The sequence below is a fragment of the Strix uralensis genome, chromosome 9 (assembly GCF_047716275.1).
Source record: "Strix uralensis isolate ZFMK-TIS-50842 chromosome 9, bStrUra1, whole genome shotgun sequence".
In the NCBI taxonomy this organism is placed as follows: Eukaryota; Metazoa; Chordata; class Aves; order Strigiformes; family Strigidae; genus Strix; species Strix uralensis.
The window spans coordinates 27097106-27115328 of record NC_133980.1 but is presented as its reverse complement, the minus strand read 5'-3'; the positions used below and the strand labels follow the sequence as shown (position 1 = coordinate 27115328).

Below are 18223 nucleotides of genomic sequence, written 5' to 3'. Positions count from 1 at the left end.
CCCAGCATAGTAGGATGAGGGTTTGAACCCGAGTAAGGAAAAATGTAGGATTGCTCTGTTTTCTGTTCCCCTTCTACATATTTGAGGTAACTAGCATAATATTTTCTTTCAAAATAATCTACATGACTGCAAATACTGCCATTGAGGGGAGCATCCAGACTAAGGAGATATGGAGGCTGCAGGTATTTCAGAACAGTTCAGGCAGTTACCTGAAGTTTATTCCCTCTGTACTGCTGAATCAGTTCTCCTCTTACCCAACCTTCTTACAGAATAGACTAATGAAGGAAAATAAATTAGAGAGGATGCTAAGTCCCAGCTCCCTTTTAGTTCTGAAATCAGTGGAATTATAAGCACCTGATCCCAAAGAGAAAAGGTATATTGCCCCTCAGAGAGGCACCAGCTCACGGCTCCCCCGAGCTGACACCCTGCCTTAGGGGCAAATGTCTCGTATGGTCCAAAATATAAACACTGACTTACTTCAGTGTAAGCTTGATGTTGCAGGTGGAGCAGGAGAAGCAATTCACACACCAGGCCTTGTTAAGAGCTGATACCACTGCAAAAGCAAAAGCACAAAATAAGAGGAAACTGCCGGATTATTTGAATTCGGATTTGTATCCAAATTCAAATGAGGCCAGATGTGAAAAGAAACACTGGTGCCTTGCAACTGTGAGGCTGCAACAGCTGCACTAACAAATAGAACAAGGACAGCAACCCAAAACAAGGAGAGAACAAATCTTACCATCTCCCTCTATCACGTGGCTGCAGTTGTAGCAGACATCTCCAAAGAGCTGCACAGCAAAAGAAATAAGAACAGGAACTCATGTTACTGACTACTCGTGCTCCCCAAATTACACAGCTGGTGTGAACATTAAATCCTAACAATCAAAGAATTCCCAGACACTGCAGTAGCCCCCAAATATACCAATTTAAATCTTCTGAATAACTTCTCATACACTTGCCAAATAGTCTATGTCCCTTTGGATCTCATACCACTAAATACTACAAAACCTTTTTTGTTGATGCCTCACACTCTACCACTGTTATGTGATCTTAAAGTCCTGTACATGTGGCAATTTGGAGAAAAGAGGATCGGTAGAGTATGACACTTACTGTAGACAAACATCTCCTGATGCTAACCTATAAACATCAAAATAAAACCTAGAGCTACTTTCAAAACGGTAACACTTATGAGAGAGACTCATTTATCTGACAGAAGAAAATACCAAACTCATAGCTGTTGAGTCATACAGAAAAAATAGGTTTTGATTGGCTTTTGAAAGATACTTTACTTATGCTTCAGACAGCACAATATTTGTCTTAGGCCCATGGAAGCAAGTAATTATCAAAGAAGTCCACAAAAATGGTTTTGAAGTAGAATCAGAGGGATTTTAATCACAACCCACGGTCAGTGTTTTCTTCTGTCAATGGCACAAAGAAAAATCAGTATCCCCAAGACATTTCTAATTCTGTTCTCAGCATCACTTTTCACATCTACCAAGAAAAACTCATTTTTCTGTTAAATCTCACTAATTTCTTAATATTGCATTGCCTCTACAAATTCAGATTATGCAAAATCTGCATAGCTTTGCATATATAAAATGCAAAAAAGCGTTTGCCAGTCAAAGCAAGTACCTACAGTATAGACAGCAGAATTTACCTGGTTGTAGTGAGTTTCACAATAAGCCAGTCCTTTTTTCTCATAGTGTCGGTGCCCCAAGAATGGCTTCTCACATTTGGCACAAACAAAATGCTGTAAAAGAATACAAGACATTCAGTGGCAAGCAAAGCGACTTTTCCATCACCAGGGAAAAACTTGCATGGTTACAAATCATGGTTCAATACAAGACACTTACTCACAGAATTTGGGTTTGGGTTAGAAGGGACCTTAGGGATCCTCTACTCCCAACTCCCTGTCATGGGCAGGGACGCCTTCCACTAGCCCAGGTTGCTCAAAGCCCCGTCCAACCTGGCCTTGCCACAGCTTCTCTGGGCAACCTGTGCCAGGGCCTCGCCACCCTCACAGGAAAGAATTTCTTCCTTACATCTAACCTAAATCTACCCTCTGTCAGTTTAAAACTGTTACCCCTTAATGCTTTAATGAAACTCAGATGGGAAAATCTTTATTGAAGTAAAAAAAAAGGAGGAAAATTTAGTCTATTATAGCAATTAAGAATTCTATTAAAGATAAAGAGAAGACCTGCTGCAAGGGCAATCATCTTGTGACTATTCTGATAGACTTGTGGACTATTATCTTGCTTGTTTCAAAGAGAAACAGGAACATAAAACATGGTTGGTCTGAATGCACTTCAAATAAGCAGCATCATCTCTGTCAGTTCAAGCCCTATGAGGCTTAAATCACTAACAACATAAATCACTGAAAAACTTCACAAGCTGCGACGACTCAGCTGAAAGTTATAGAAACAAGGAGCTGAACAGGCTTAAAAAGCAAGAATTGCACTGGCTCTGACTACATTACAAATTCTAACACTGTTATGAACCTGTTAACCAGGGCCGGAGAGGATATATCTAAGTACATCATAGTAAATATGTGCATTTCCTAGTAAGCAAATGCTGCTCAGTGAACCATATTCTGCAAGAATCTTTACAATGCAACTCAGGCATTTTAAAATTAAGGTTGTTACTGTTGTGAAGGCATAGCTTTCTTAGGCAACCCTGATAACCCTGATGTACTCTTTCACTCACATAAGGTAAAGACAATCTGAAACATAAGCAATGCTTTTTTGTCTGAATTCATATATTATAGATCATGTAAATGGCTACAGCTTCCAACTAGCACTAGTCCTCTTCCAAAATGGCTCCTGAAGGAAGCTTCAGATTCAGAGAGGCCTCACCTCAACATGCCATTGCTTTCCCAGAGCATTGACCACTCGTCCCTCAATGGGCCTGCGGCAGGCTCCACAGATGGGAATTCCCATCTTGTCGTGGCAGGGCAGGCAGTACAGTTCTCCCTTCAGTTCCCGGGCCTCAGCAGTCAGCTCCTTTCTGAAAACACAAACATGCCCCTGAAATAACAACACCAAGTGAAGCTCTAATGCCCAAGATGAAGTTCTGAAAAACTATACTGGAAAGGTAACATACTTTGGCGACATTCATGCTACAAATGCAGAGTCATTAAATTAAGCTAGTGAAATACAGTTATTGTCAACTCATTTTTCTAAAATTGCTTTCTCGGTTTGCCAGACAAGAAAACACATGTGGAATAGCATGTCTTCAGCTAGATACTCTGGCAGAAATATGAGGTGCACTTACATGGAACAATGTGGTGTCATGCAAAGACTCAAGCTATCTTTGAGTGGCACAGCTCAGTTTCAAGGACCATCCTGGCAGTGCGCAGCACTGAGCCACTGACTTTATTCTTCAGCACTGTTACCCAGCCTAGGGCAGTCCTGTGCTCCAATTATACTGCCTTCATGGTAAGTCATTCAGTTCAGACAGGTATCAGCATGGTTACAGACTGTGCCAGAAGACTGACACAGTTCACCAAGTCATCTTTTTTTCTGTCCAAGAATGCAAAGTGAAACTATTTTGAATAGCTTGGCAACAGCTATCTTTGGACAACACTATTACTGTAATCTGCACACAGCCTTTCAGGTAAGTTCACACCAAGGAACTATATTCATTTTCAGTATAAAATAGTGTCATTCAAGTTTAGGATAAAAGAACATTTAATGGCAAAATAAAACTAAAGTCCCTGTAGACTTTCCAAATTTCTTTTCATTTCTCCTCACACAAATTCTGTTTGTTCAACAATGTGAAGGCATCAAAGTTTAAGCCTTGGAAAGGACTGCACTGCTGACTGTACTGTTTGTCTCTCTCCTTTTTTGTCAGAGTTTAGAATATGAGAACATACCCACAGTGGGTGCAGTTGAAGTGATCTGGATGGTAGGAATCATTCCTAAACATCAGAGGCTGCTCATCAATTATCAAGTGGCACTTCTGACAGATGTACTTGCCCAGCCCCTTAGCTTTTTCACGATTATGGCACGGCCTGCACAGATGCCTGGTTAAACAAAGTAAAGAAAAGAAAACACTAAGAAATTCTTTCTCCTAAAACAACGTACATTGCATGCTGTAGGATGTACTTTATGTAACAGAAGAAGTGTCTTCCGAGGTCAGACTAAACACAATTTAGTTTAGTATCCTGTCTTTCACACCAGTTGCACAGAAAAGAATATGTGGATAGACCAGTCACAGAGTTGTATTTCCCTAGAATACTCCTCCAACATTCACTGATTTATATCCCATCAGGGATATCACCCTGTCATTCTTCTGGTTATCCTTTCCAGTTCTAGATCCTTTTTGAGAGGTGGGCAAGGAAAAGTGGCAACACCCTCTCTCTGTTACTAACTATGGGATCCAGCCATAACAGAGGCATTACAGCACCGGGAGGGAGTTAAGGAGAGAGAATAAAAAATATTAAAATAAAGCACATTGCTTGAATGCCTTTACCATGGCTGGACTCCTTAGTCTTCAATAGCTAGGACAAACAAGAGACCACTGAATACTAGCTCTTCTGCCTACAAATTCCTTTTAGTCCTAAGTTAAAGAAAATAAAGAACTATGCAATTTATGTGGTAAATGTAACTGTGTGTTATGTGGTAAATGTAAATGCATCACAGGTTCTAGAACATATTACAAGTACAAGTCCTGAACAGGTAGATAAGCCAAATTTTTGGTAGAAAAGCCTGGGCAAAGGCATAAAAAAACTTCTGTAAAGGCTGATGGAATCCACTAGTTTTATCCCAATATTTAGGAGCTCTGAGGAGAAGATGTTCAGTTTACTTGCCTATTACCTACCCCTCTAGCTGCAATGCTGCAGGCTGGGAAGAATTTATGATAAAACAAAAATGACAGGGGAATGACTTCTGTGGGTTTCTTTGTCACAAAACAGACAAGCCTGCTTAATTCCTTTCATTATATCACTATGTGAAACATTTGCTGAGATTTACAGGTCATTCCCAAAAGACACCAGACAAAAGGAAAAGTTCAAATGGAAAGGCTAGATTTATGGCTGAAGTAGTGGGTTCTTTGCAGGGCCCCTTCCAAAATTCTGCTGTGATGAATCACTTACCCTTAGATCTGTAAAATGGGGATAAGAATACAACACAGATGTTGTTGTGAGACCTCAAACATTTATGACCCTCAGCTGGCAGGCGCCTGTCTAAGTGCTAAGTATCATTATTATTCTCTCCAAATCTGAGTCCTCCTGTCAGAAAGTGTCTCTCTCCAGGGCTGGAACTACTGCCTGCCCAGACGGAGTCCAGAAAAAGCAGACAGCACCCCATTATAAGGAAACATGCAGCTGTGCTCATCTCAGCATAAAGGCATCAATTTTATTCGGCACTGTCAAATGCAGAGTAATTATACGGGGCAGGACATGGGGACCCTGAAGCAAGTGTCCTGAAAGAGACCCCTCTCATTCAGCTGAATAAGATGCCTTCAGCCATTTGCACTGATAAACCATTATCAACCCCTCCCCACTCACAAACCCTCTCTGCCATCCCATAGACCCTCCTCTATTGCAAGCAAAGGGAAGTGTTGGACAGGCTAAGCTGTTACCATAGCAGCCATCCCTCTCCCTCTCCCCCCTCCCCACTCCCACCATTATGGAATTATCCCATTCTGAAATGTCCTGTTGTGTCTATTAATACCAGACTTTCCCCAAACAATGCTTCTCTCCACCCTCCTAAAATAATCAGGGGACTCCAAGAAGTCTGTGTTCACGGCTGGGAGTTCAGTAGCAGCCTTTAGTAAGCACCATGAACACTGGAATATTCATACAGTATATTCATATCTATAACAGGAGCAGCAAGCCCAGTGCCAAGAGCTCAGCTGGGATGAAGGCTGCTCTTCAGTGCTGGGGTGTCCTCTCCCCTGCTCTGTTGTGTGACTGAGATGATAATGCACTATCAGAGCTAGAAGAACACTATATAGAGGGGCTCCCCTCTCCACCCTCAGCAACTCTGCAACTGTGAGCTTTTTTTGGATCATCTTCTTGTTTTCACCGTTGCTGCTTCTATTTGGTTTGCTGTCATCAGAGGAGTTCTTTGAGATTTTCCCCAAAAGGAGCCTATACTCCACCCATAGGACTGCACTGTCAAGAGGTAAGAGACAAACTTCGTTTAGCAGAATAATGAAGGAGCTTTCCTAACGGCATTAGTTTTAGCTGGTGTCAGTGAGGTGGAAAGACAAACACACAAGGGCAGATGAATATAATGGAAATGTTTGAAACTAAGAACAGGCAGCATTTTTTTGACTTCAGAGAATAATGTCCTCACTCTCCTTTACAACATTCCTCCACAACATAAAAGTTTTCAAACTTCTGTACCTAATGCATGTCCATTTGTGCCAGGAAAACTGATAGTTGTATGCTATGTCCAGTGCTCTCTGACACTGCTTTGATGCTCACAAGAAACAAGTATTTCAGCAGAAGGGTGGGAGGCTCAGCAAGGAGTAATTTTCAGGAGAGTAATTTTAGTCAGAAGTGGACTATTTCTACTGAAGAATACTTTCAGTGAAAGATCGGAGACACTCCCATTTGACAAGACACTGGAACCATAATCATGAAAACCCACAAACTAGCATAATCCCAAACCAGAAACTGCTCTAGCTGAGAGCAAGAACAGGAATTTCTGATATCCACTACAAACTCTAACATATAGTTCAAATTTCTCTGCAGTGGGCATTATAACAAAAGCTCCAAACTAACCAAGGAACTAACTTACAATGAGCTGAATACTTCTTCTGCTTATTGTTTCATTAATGATAGATAGAACATCTGCTGAAAGAGTAATCAGGTTGTGTCTATACTGACAGCCTTGTGGATTATTATCTTGCTTGTTTCTGAGCAGAAGAGAAACAAGGCATAAAATATGGGCAGTGTGCATGCATTTCAAATGAGCAGCAACAGCCCTGGGAGGCCTGGGATAATGGCTCATTCCAGAATAGTGCTCTGTTTAGCAATACGTAAATCACTAAATATTCGCACAACACCAAGAGTGCAATCCAAGCGGAAATTATTGGACAATGAGCCAGACTCCTAAAGGAGTCTTCTGTTTGTGGAGTCAAAGCCTCTTGCACCATATAGCTTAGCACAAACTACACATTCTAGGTCATTTGGGAAGGTTTCTAGTTTGCTCTTAGCATTCATACAGACTAGTACAGCAAGCTTTCTAGGACTCTGAGTGCTTTTTTGTAAGCATAACAAACCAAAAAGAAAGAAAAAAATAACAAACATTTATTTTCGATTTATAGGAGAAAACCAGGCAAAATAGAAGTGGAACTGTAAATAACAGCAAAGGGCTTTCTACACTGTCTACAGAACATGCTGTCAAAGAACTATTACTTTTGTAAAGTTGTAGCATTTTGTTGAAAACATACCAATTCTAAAAATAAGCTCAACAATTAATTCTAGTAACATGTCAGCTTTTTTCCCAACCTAATCAAGTGCTACACCACAATTTTCATGTCAACAAACGAGTTGTAAAAAAAATTTTAAAATCTTGTTAAAATTCCCTTCTAATTTAAAACTAAGCAAAATTAGAAACAGGCCCACTTCCCTTTTTCTATTATTTCTGACCAGGCAATGAAAAATATCTCCCTTCACCTTGCTCCGAAAAGTAAATTAGGTAACAGCAGCTCCCCTGTGAAGGCACCCATTTGGAAAGACTGAATCTCTTTCAATTTTATCATTAGTTCCAAGCCTCTCCCTTCCCGACACTGACATACTGGGCTTCTAGATAGCTTTAACTACTTTCTACTCCACCCCACAGCAGTCTGCAGTGAAAGTATGTCCAGATAGAAATCAATGGCAGACTCAGTGCTGCCATCAGTGAGGACAAAACTCTCAACTTTTAAATCTTGGCTATTTCAAGTCTGGCACTGACACATCCTCCTTAGGAAATCACCTGAAATAGAATCAGTTCAATGTATCATGCTGCTAAACCCCTAGTATTTAGCTTGTAAATAGGGAAAATAGGATTACTGCTTTGTTTCCTGAACTGATGTAAATCATTATCACTAAGACAAGAGACATCCCTGTCTGTTCCATTAGACAACCCTTGCTTCTGCCTTTTCAGCTGATTCACGCCAGGATTTACTGCTTTCTCAGTGGTGTCACAACCATGTATAGAGTAATGTTTAGTCATCAGATCACCCAATCACTGACAGGTGTGTATATAAAGATCACCTGATTACATTTTTCGCAAATGAAAAGCGTAGTTAAACAAAGTGGCTGACACAACAAAGGGCTATATAGCCAGAACATCAGGTGACAGGTACCATTGTAAATTAACAGCCAGTAAAAAGGCATGGTCTCATCGTATTTCTCCTTTAGTATGCAATAGAAAAATACATATCTAAACTAATTCCATCCAGGAAGGACAAATATTCAAGCGTTCAACATTACTATCACATACAAACTTCAAAATGTTGTGTTCAAAAATACTTGCAGGTTTTACTTTGTAAGGGACAAATAAACACTAGAAACAAAACCTTCAGGCTCCTCTGTAAACCCAGGATATTCACACTGAAAACTGCAATTTTCCTTCTGTACATGAAAGCAAGATTTCATGTGTATTTTTATAGGTGAAATGTCCCTTGGAAAAAAGGGCTGTACAGTCTTTCTTGCACATGCACTTCTGGTAATGCCAAGATAATAATTTGTTGCCATCTCTAGGACTACAAAGAAGCATGCAGCTGGCAGTAGGCAGCGAGTACCCATACACTCAAACCTAGACGGGTTTTTTTGTGCCATAAACATGCAGGGTATCTAGGCAATGTATGGAGTAAGAAGGCCCCTCTGTGGCCATGTGAAGAAATTTCAGTTTCTGAATTTCATTCAGTCTCCCTTCTGTTGACTTTTGCCTCTTCAGCTGTGAACTAAACAGAAGTGGTCCAGCATATTAATCTCTAGCCATTGTAGTCTTCTGTCCACCTGAAAGTGACAGCAGCCAAACAGAAGATGGTGACTACCTTGGAATTTTGTCTACATTTTCCAATATATTGGTCTGTTCTTAATTCCATTTCAGTTTCTCCATTAGGCACCAATATTTTTAGACATCTGAATAATCAGTTCTGTTGGGAAGTTGGATACATTCTGTAATGCCATGGATCAACTGTCCAATGATTTAAGATTTCAGCATATAGCATAGCTTTTGCCCGAGACTAAAAATTTTGTCTAACAATGTCAACAACTGTCTTAAAATTTTAATGTCAGTAGAGGAAAATGGATGTATTTAAAGATGTATTGAATGTTATGGAGAAACGGTCGATCAGTACAAAATGCAACAGTGAGCACAATGGAGGTCCTGCTGCACACACTGTAACACCTCTGAGGAATCCAAGAAACAAGAGACAATGCTGGAAACTCACACTGCCTGCATTTCCCTACCACCTATACCCACAGATGAGAAATGTATAAAAAGCCATGGGTAGGTGCCCAGAAAATCTTAACACTTCTTGTTGATGCTGTTCAGGACCCTGAAGACAACAGAGATACTGGCAAAGCCAAGCTCAGTTTTACTAAGCTGCTCGTGGGAAAAGGCCCTGCATAAGCTACCGTGGAGTTCATGCTTTTGAGGGAGGAAAGAGAGAGTTATGCTGGGAGAAGAAAGCTGCAGGGAAGGATGACACTTTGACAAGTAACCAATCTTTTCTGAGTCAATTCAGTGCTTTTTAGTGTTCAAATGAGATGCTCCTACTCATCTGAAAAGTTTCCTCCTATATTGTGACTAGATGCATTTGCCCTAAATACAGGATTTAAGACTAAATCTCAAAGATTTTCAGGAACCCTGCGGGTTTCTTAATAACAGCAATACCTGACCTGCCTTCCACCTCTTCTAGGACCAAGACATATTCTAAGCTAGGTCATCTTACAACAGATACCTGTGCTCAGAAAAGCTGACTCATTAGGAGCATTTCAGTCCCAAATCAGGCTTTCAAATTAAACATAGCAAATACCTTCTAGCTAGGCATACTGAATCCACTTCCACTCTTCCATTAACCAGACACACAGGCATTTCACTGCTCTGTTATTCAACTGATCTCAGCACAGGCTGGAGACAAGCTCATAATCAGCTAGCTTTATAGTGGTTCCTTCAACAGGAATTAATGGTCTGGAAAACTCAGCTGAGCGGGAGGTATTCCAAATTTTAATATAGGGGTTTAAACTCAGACTGACCTGTTGTATTAAATACCAATATTAGCAAACAGGAGACATCACTGATTTTATTTGTGTTGGGTTTTGGGCATTTTTCTGGGGTGGTTTTTTTTTTCTTCACAAAACCAGGCTCTTTTGTAATATACTGTCTCAATTCTTTCAGGTTTTGGGGGTTCTTTTCTTCAAAACTGTGGTGAAAAATGAATGGCCCAGGAGATCCATCAAGCCTACTTTTCAACTGCTCAAATCAATCAAATTTCTCTTTGGAAACGTCAGAGCAATGTGGCAAAGAGACACACCTTGAGAACATCCTTTTTGCCACTTTCTACTTCCTGGACTTCATCCTGGCTTTTGTTGGCAATGCTCTGGCTCTTTGGCTCTTCCTTCGGGACCAAAAGTCAGGCACACCTGCCAACATTTTCCTGATGCATCTTGCTGTGGCTGACCTGTCCTTTGTGCTAGTACTTCCCACCCGGCTGGTGTACCATTTCTCTGGTAATCACTGGCCATTTGGTGAGATCCCATGCAGACTCACCGGCTTCCTTTTTTACCTCAACATGTATGCCAGCATCTACTTCCTCATGTGTATCAGCATTGACCGTTTCCTGGCCATTGTGCACCCGGTGAAGTCCATCAAGCTCCGCAGGTCACTTTATGCCCATTTGGCATGTGCCTTTCTATGGGTTATAGTTGGGGTTGCAATGGCACCTCTGCTGCTCAGTGTGCAGACAGTCAAAATGAAAAACACAACCGTCTGCCTGCAGCTCTACAGAGAAAAAGCATCACGTCATGCCCTTGTGTCCTTAGCAGTGGCATTCACCTTCCCATTTGTTACTACCGTGACTTGCTACTTATTAATCATCCGAAGCCTGAAGAGTGGGAACAGAGTTGAGAAACACCTGAAGGAAAAAGCTATCAAAATGATCATTATGGTCCTGATGATCTTTCTGATTTGCTTTGTACCTTATCATGTCAACCGCTACATTTATATTCTCCATTACAATGGGATCAAAACTTCCTGCGAAACACAGCGTATTCTAGCCCTCAGTAACCGCATCGCTTCCTGCCTCACGAGTCTAAATGGTGCCTTTGACCCAGTCATGTATTTTTTTGTAGCTGAGAAATTCCGTGAGGCTTTGTGCAATCTGTTTTGTGTTAAAAAGACTGTAATGTTGCCTCAAACATACGAGGGTAAGACAAATGAAAGCTCACTAAGTGCTAAATCTGAACTGTGAACATAACTCTTGTCACTGCTTCAACTTAAGAACGCTCTATTCCAGCAAAATCAGCTCAGAGCACAAATATGCAGCAAGATAGTCCACCCAGAGTCAAACTCATCCTGAGGAGGGAAGTTCTGTTGTTTTCATGGGACTGCAATTAGCAAGAACCCCTCTGACAACAGAGATCACATGTTCCTGTGTTACTGAAACTGCAAACAGAAGTACAGTTCTACTGATTTCCAAGATGTGAAACTGAGGGCTGAACACCTAGGAATAGGGAAGAGAGCAAAGAGGCTATTAAATGGACTTTTTTTTTAAAAAAAAAAAAAAAAAAGAAAAAACTTAGTCCCCAAAGCATTCAGTAAGGACTCTTCCTCTGCACAAATTTTATATTGTGCCAGCAGCAGAGATCCACTTCTGAGATCAACCTGCCCGATGAAAAGATGAAAAGACAGCGTGCTTGCACATCTTGTCGGAGTCTCCAAATTCAAAGCATTTATACATAGCTGACAGAAATTTGGTACTAAATGGGGGCAAGAAAAAAAGACCAAAATGCTGCAATGCATCCAACCTGGACTGGAATTAAGATAAGACATTTTTTTTACTTATTCCCAGCATTCGGAGCTGGAGATGAGCACTAAACTTCACACTACCTTTTCTATCTGCCCTCTGCCACTGTCTCAAAGCTGCAGACAGAGGTTGGACATTTACTACACTGCCTCTTTTATGTAGTTCCCTGCAAAACATCAGCTATCCTGATAACCCTCAAACTAAAGAATGGAAAAGGGGTGTTTAGGAATACAGCAGTCATCTTCACTACATACCGAATCATAAAAATATGAACCCAAATGGCAAAAGTGAAGAAAAGTAAGCATATGAAGAAGTGAAGTCTACTTTGTCCAGAAGAGATTCCTATCTTTGAGGTGTTTTACAATTATTTTTTGTGACTATTCCTTTGCTACAGAAAAAGTAGGTATTACCTTAACTATCCTCACTGATACAAATTGCATCCAGTGGAATATGTCTGGAAACAAGCAGACTAGGGAAGACCGGGTACAATGAGAAGCGGGAAAAAGAACCTAAGCTTTTCCAATAATATTTACTAGAAGACTGCTTCTATGCTATGGAGACAAATATTATAGGAAATCATGTGACAGATGAATTATATTTTTTATGTACAGATACATACACATGCATATCTCTTTTCTGTGGTTTTGGGAATGAGGTCCTTACCATTTTAGAGTTGGTCCACAAACTATTAAATCTAACATACTTTATCTTACCTGAACTGCTTCAATCCTGACTGCTTTCCCAAAGCACCCCAAGTGCTATCACAACAGCCCATTCTAACAACCATAGGTGTCAAAAGAAAATCAATTATGCCCACTCCAAAAAGTAAGGCACAGAAGTTGCATGCAGGATGGAAAAGAAGAGGGAGTTGAGAGGGCTCTCTGCTGGACAGGGTACAGGTATATAACCTTTCCTTCCCTTCTTCACCATTTAGTTAGTCAGAATATAAACCCTAGGAAACTGATAGGCTTTGCTCAAGACATATGATAGCCTGAAATTAACTATGAATTGTGAGACACTGCTAACTGCTGGACTGTTTTATTTTCTTATTATGGTATGCTTTTGTACAAGATCCCTTTTTATGTTTTTATTTCTTACTTCTTAATTAAAAGCATTAATCGACCTCGAGGATTCATTTTTATTCTTCTGCGTATAAAATGAATGATTTCTGAAGACCAGGAGAATCACATGCTGAGCAGGCTTTGGTGTAATCCTTGTGTTATTCTCTTGGCCTTTTGCTGTACCTTAATTTCCTGCTCAGCATCTTACTTGACAACAGCCCACCCAGGATCACATAATCCCTTTTTCTCACTTGTTATTCAGCCTTTTGCCTGAAATCCCTTTCTTTTCCAAAACCCATCCACTACCTACTAAAATTTGAGTTTCTGCTTCATCCAATGAAACATGTAGAAAGAACACTGTTCTTCATTCCATTTCCCATCTCCTAAAAAACTATTCCTTGAAGCTTCTTCTGTACCCTTTCAAGCTTTACCTTTCAGCATGAAACTAACTGACCACCCTCAGCATCTCGCTACTGTATCAATAACATACTGATAAAACTTTCAGAGCTCCTGCTCTATCTCACCTGCCAGCATTCTTCACAAAACCCAGGTCAGCAAGTGCTACATCGCAGAGCTCACAGCGGAAACATTCTGGGTGCCAGTTATTGTTCATTGCCTTGATAACACGCCCAATAATGAACTCACCTGCAAAAGGAAAGCAACACCTTGAGATGCAAGCAGGAAACAGTCTTATCAAAAGTCTACTGTCCTTCAAAATGTCCTTCCACTTTTAATTCCACAAGAACTATTACAGTCTTAACTTTGAAAAAAACCCCAATTATTCCCATAACCAGGATACCCCAAATCACTGCTGGTATCATGCCTTGTTTCCCTCCAGAGCTCCTCCTCCTTAAAATGACCTCAATAACCCCAGCCCAGGGCTGGACGTCACTGCAAGGGGGGGAGGTTTGCACAGCCCTGCAGCCGTTACCCCACGGTGTTGACAGGCACCACATCTTACCACATTCCCCGCAGCAAGGAGCAAACAGCATCTGAAAGTCATGCTCACAGTACTTCCGACCTTCGAACTGTGAACAAAACAAGAGAGAAGGACCCCTCGTGAATAACTGAACTACTCTTATGTCTTGATAGTTCACCATGATTTTCCATTGAAATGAATAGTTAGACAAGGTCAGTCAACTTTCCCAGTTCTAGCACCCGCTCACCTGTTTTTGAACTCCTAAGGATTTTTCTTAAAGAAATATCCAAATATGGTTCTAGCTTCATGGTGAATTTGCACAGCAAACAATTAAATTAATAGCAATGCTGCTACCAGACAGTAAAAATCTTGAAGTGTACAAAGCCCTTTTCCTATAGTTTGCTTTAATTTAATTTTTGCTTTAGTTTTTTTTACTCATGTAATTCAGAACTACTCCTCCTACACGAGGCCAAAACTCACGGCAAATTAAGAACGCAGCATGTTTAAAATAATGTGTTATTCAAAATATGTACTTGCACATATTCTGTAAAAATATTTCAACTTCATTTTTAAATGGGTTCACCAATTTCAGTTGCCCAACTGGCAAAGTTTGGTACACAATGTCTAAAAATAAAGACAAAAAATTCACTTATGTCTAATGAAATATTAAGAGACATTTTCTATTTTCTCTCTGAAATGCCTCTTACCCAAAGAGCAAGCACACAGTTTTCTAGGAAGCAGTATGTAAGAAGAAAAAAAAGGAAATTAAGTAGGATGCCCCTCAAAAAAATAGCAACAAAGGTTTAGGGCTAAGAAATTTAACATGTAAGAAAGATGGAAATTCATGTTTCTGACAGAATTTTCACCTAATTCCTTGCATTTTAATGAAGCTATTTCTCTTCTCTTACACAGAGTGTGAGACCTCACCTCATAAAAAAGTCCATCTGGGAACTGACGAAAACACTGAGCACAGACAAAGCAGTTTTCATGATAGAGCTCCCCATTGCTGTTCACAATCCTCTCTGCAGGATCAAATCGAGTCTGGCAGCGTTCACATACTGCATTTGCAAGAGCATCAGACATATTACTGGAATAAAGACAAAAGTAAGAACATGAGCAATGTCACAGCCAATCACATGAGTATAATCATATCATCCAAGTTTCCCCAGCGTCTATGAACACAACATTTCCACTGCTTTAAACTCTCTTTCACATGAAAAAAAGACCAGTGAGTCAATTCAGCACTGACATCAGTTAGAAATAATGTTCTTGCAACTCACACGTGGCAGAATGAGCTCATGTAGCAGACTTATCGTTTTGACTGCTTCACCAGTCTTTCACCCCATTATGTCATCCTGCTAATAGCTCATACCAAATATTCACAGTTTCAAATAAACCAGCAGTTGGGAGAGCAGCACACACGATGCTCCTGATTTCTTGGGATTTCTGGTCTCAGGATGTGCACCTCTGAAGATTTTCTGATGTGTAATAAGCACTGATATCCCACTGCAGTCTCCCCTTCACTGTAGGAATTAAGAGGGCATTTCCCCCTCTACCCAGCAGTTTATGTGCACAAGATTAATTGGAAAATAAGTGCATACAATGCCTCTGTCTTCCTGACAAATTAGTTGAAACGATCGAAGTGTTAAAAAGGTATGGGAAGAGAGAAGTCTCTCTGGCTGGCTTGGCAAATACATCAGCTTCGTTTCCTCAGAAAGCAAGGCTAAAAAACCCCCAAAGCCACACTTGCAAATCATGTAAAAGATGTTTTCTCTGCTCTCTCTAAAATGCAGAATGACCCTAACCTCTTTCACAAAATTTTCACACTTGCCATCATGGTAATCTAAGTTCTCTATATACTAACAGAATGCAGTTTTAAAATCTTACATCGTGTGTCCAAACAGGGAGGGAAAAATTATAAGGAAAGACTCTCAGTTTCTTGTTGCAATGCGATCTTTCTTTTAACCACCAGACTATCCAGTAATATAAAAATTCCATATTGTTACACTTTTAGAAACAGAAAAACTATTTTATGCCTTCCGGGCACCTTCTGAATTCTGTGATTAGAAAGACAGCAGTTTTATAGGTGGGAGTATAAAAAATTTCCAGAATATTAAAAATCTCTGAAATATTTGTGTAGCAGTTTTCCTGAAGCACCTAACGTATACATAAAATGAAAGATGGCTTGGTTTAAAAGGGTTTTTTCTTTCTTTTCATATTCAAAGCTACTTTGAACTGAATTTCCATCATAAGTGTTATTCTACAACCTGACATGCTACTTTTCACACCTCTTCACAGAGAAGGGTAATTCAATAAACATGTTCCAGCAGCTGAAGACTCTCTTTCCTCTGGTCAGAGACACCCCAACAAAAACGCTGCCATTTGTGCTCCAGAGCTTTGTGCTCTGAGCACAACTAGAATGAGCAGGCAGCAGTGCAGGCAGCAGCCTCGTACTCCTGAGGCAACAAAACCAGCCCTGTGCTTCAGCCGGCTCAGCTGAGCCAAATGTATTGCATCTGCAGCCTGTACAAATATCCTGCACTGTGACCTGGAGTGACCGCTCAGTAAAAATACAGTTTCTTTTTGCCACTGCAATCCCAAGAGTGGCAAAGACCAAGGGAGCTGGTAATAATTTCGAGAATGAAGTACCGATTTAGCAGAAATTTGTTACAACTTGTTTCCTTATTGCAGTATGAAGAAGCTTCAAAAAAAAAAGACATGGACCGGGATAATGGACAAGCAGGAAATCCTGTAATTTCATAAACTAGAGACCATAGGTTAAAGAAACATTTTTATCCTGACAGAGTACCAAAGGAATAGGTCAACACAAAAACATCAGTGTTTGCAGCAAAGCCAAGAGACCTAATCAACTTAGTTTTCAATTGCCACTCTTTCAGTTATATCATGCAAATGTGCACAGGACTTGAAATTATAATCTCCCCATCAAGTATTTTTTCCCCTCTTGAAAAAACTGATGTCTGAATTCCAAGACTTGAACTAGCCAACATCCATGATTAAGAAAGCTTCATGTCAACATCAGTGAAAAAGCTCCTCTGGGTTATGGAAGAAAACTGGGCAAAACAGCGTTCCTGTGAGTCTCAGTTTCCTACACAACAGCAAGTATTACACCCTACACACTAACAACAAAACATGACCTATAGTTGTGTTTGTTGGCCTTTTGCTTTATAAACATGAAATCAACATTTTAAACATCCTGATTTTTTTTTTTTTTTTTTTAAACAGCAGGGAAGGAATAGTACCCATCACTGCTACTACCAGCTACCAGCTGGTGAACTCTGCAAGAACAGAGCTGCCACCTGGACAACAGCAGTATGCAACAACCCCAGCCTGCAACCTTCACAGCCGTGCTCTTGTGTGAAACACTGTGCAAGTTCACGACTGTGATGGTTCACACCAAACACTACTGAATATACTTGTCCCAGGAGAGATTCTGACACAAGTCCATGTCTGTGTTGGCGAGAAAGATAATGAAGACGTAGGGACTCACAAGAATAAGGCTTTCAGGAGCCTCCATTCTGAAACCAGCATTTGAGGGCTGTCAAGACAGAGTAAGCCCACAGTAAACTCTAAACTTTTAAACAATATAAAATCTTTTGGGAAATTGAAATTCCTAGTGAAAGTCAAATGCACTATTGTTCTGTGTTCTCACTGTCTTCCCTTAGCATGAAATACAACTTTGGAATTAATTTTTAACTCTCAAAAAATTAATTTACCTCATTCATCTGCAAAAGCAAGAGAAGATCAAGAGTCCCGTGAGTTTATTTACCATTCTGCTGATGGATGTTGATGCAAAAGGATGTTGATGCAAAAGGTCCTAGCTATGGAATTTTGCTCAAGGTATTCCAATACTGTTTTAAAAACAGGATATGACACGCAGTGAAAAATCACTAATGATTTTGCAATACAGCATAGAACAAGCACTTCAAAGACTTGGAAATGGAAAACATTAAAAAATTTTCAAAATGTTTGAGCTAGAACAACCTGGTTGATGCTGACAAGATTTCCTTAAAGGCATAAGAAAGATGATCGTGATACAGCCTGAGCCATCCAAGAAATGCCATAATACAAGTGAGATAATGATTGTGACTTGTTACTCATACATGAGAGAAACTATTAGTCCAGGAAAAAATAAAATAAAAGAACCTGTACACAAAATAACAGAGTTCTGCCTCAACTATAATCCAGTTGACATTTGTTGGCGAGAGCCGTACAGGAGACACATCACACATCAGCTCCTGCCCAGTGTGTCTCC

The 18223-nt window shown here is 40.2% G+C and overlaps 2 protein-coding genes across 6 annotated transcripts in view; one reads left to right on the top strand and one right to left on the bottom strand.

Moving 5' to 3' along the window:
• LIMS2 (LIM zinc finger domain containing 2) overlaps positions 1-18223 on the bottom strand; it is a 35385-nt gene that overhangs the window by 3759 nt on the left and 13403 nt on the right. For 4 of the 5 annotated variants that reach the window (XM_074877823.1, XM_074877826.1, XM_074877825.1 and 1 more), the window contains exons 3-10: positions 14878-15037; positions 13993-14059; positions 13556-13676; positions 3872-4021; positions 2853-3003; positions 1658-1750; positions 740-788; positions 478-553 (exon numbers count right to left, since the gene is read on the bottom strand). In XM_074877823.1, coding sequence (XP_074733924.1) covers positions 478-553; positions 740-788; positions 1658-1750; positions 2853-3003; positions 3872-4021; positions 13556-13676; positions 13993-14059; positions 14878-15037 — 867 coding nt within the window. Of the gene's footprint in view, positions 1-477; positions 554-739; positions 789-1657; positions 1751-2852; positions 3004-3871; positions 4022-13555; positions 13677-13992; positions 14060-14877; positions 15038-17684; positions 17707-18223 lie in introns of those variants that run through there. The other variant, XM_074877824.1, reaches the window with a different exon arrangement.
• On the top strand, positions 5999-13093 carry GPR17 (G protein-coupled receptor 17). Its single transcript, XM_074877820.1, has 2 exons — positions 5999-6125; positions 10344-13093. Exon 2 carries the CDS (start codon positions 10381-10383, stop codon positions 11413-11415), a length of 1035 nt encoding a protein of 344 aa, XP_074733921.1. The 5' UTR covers positions 5999-6125; positions 10344-10380; the 3' UTR covers positions 11416-13093.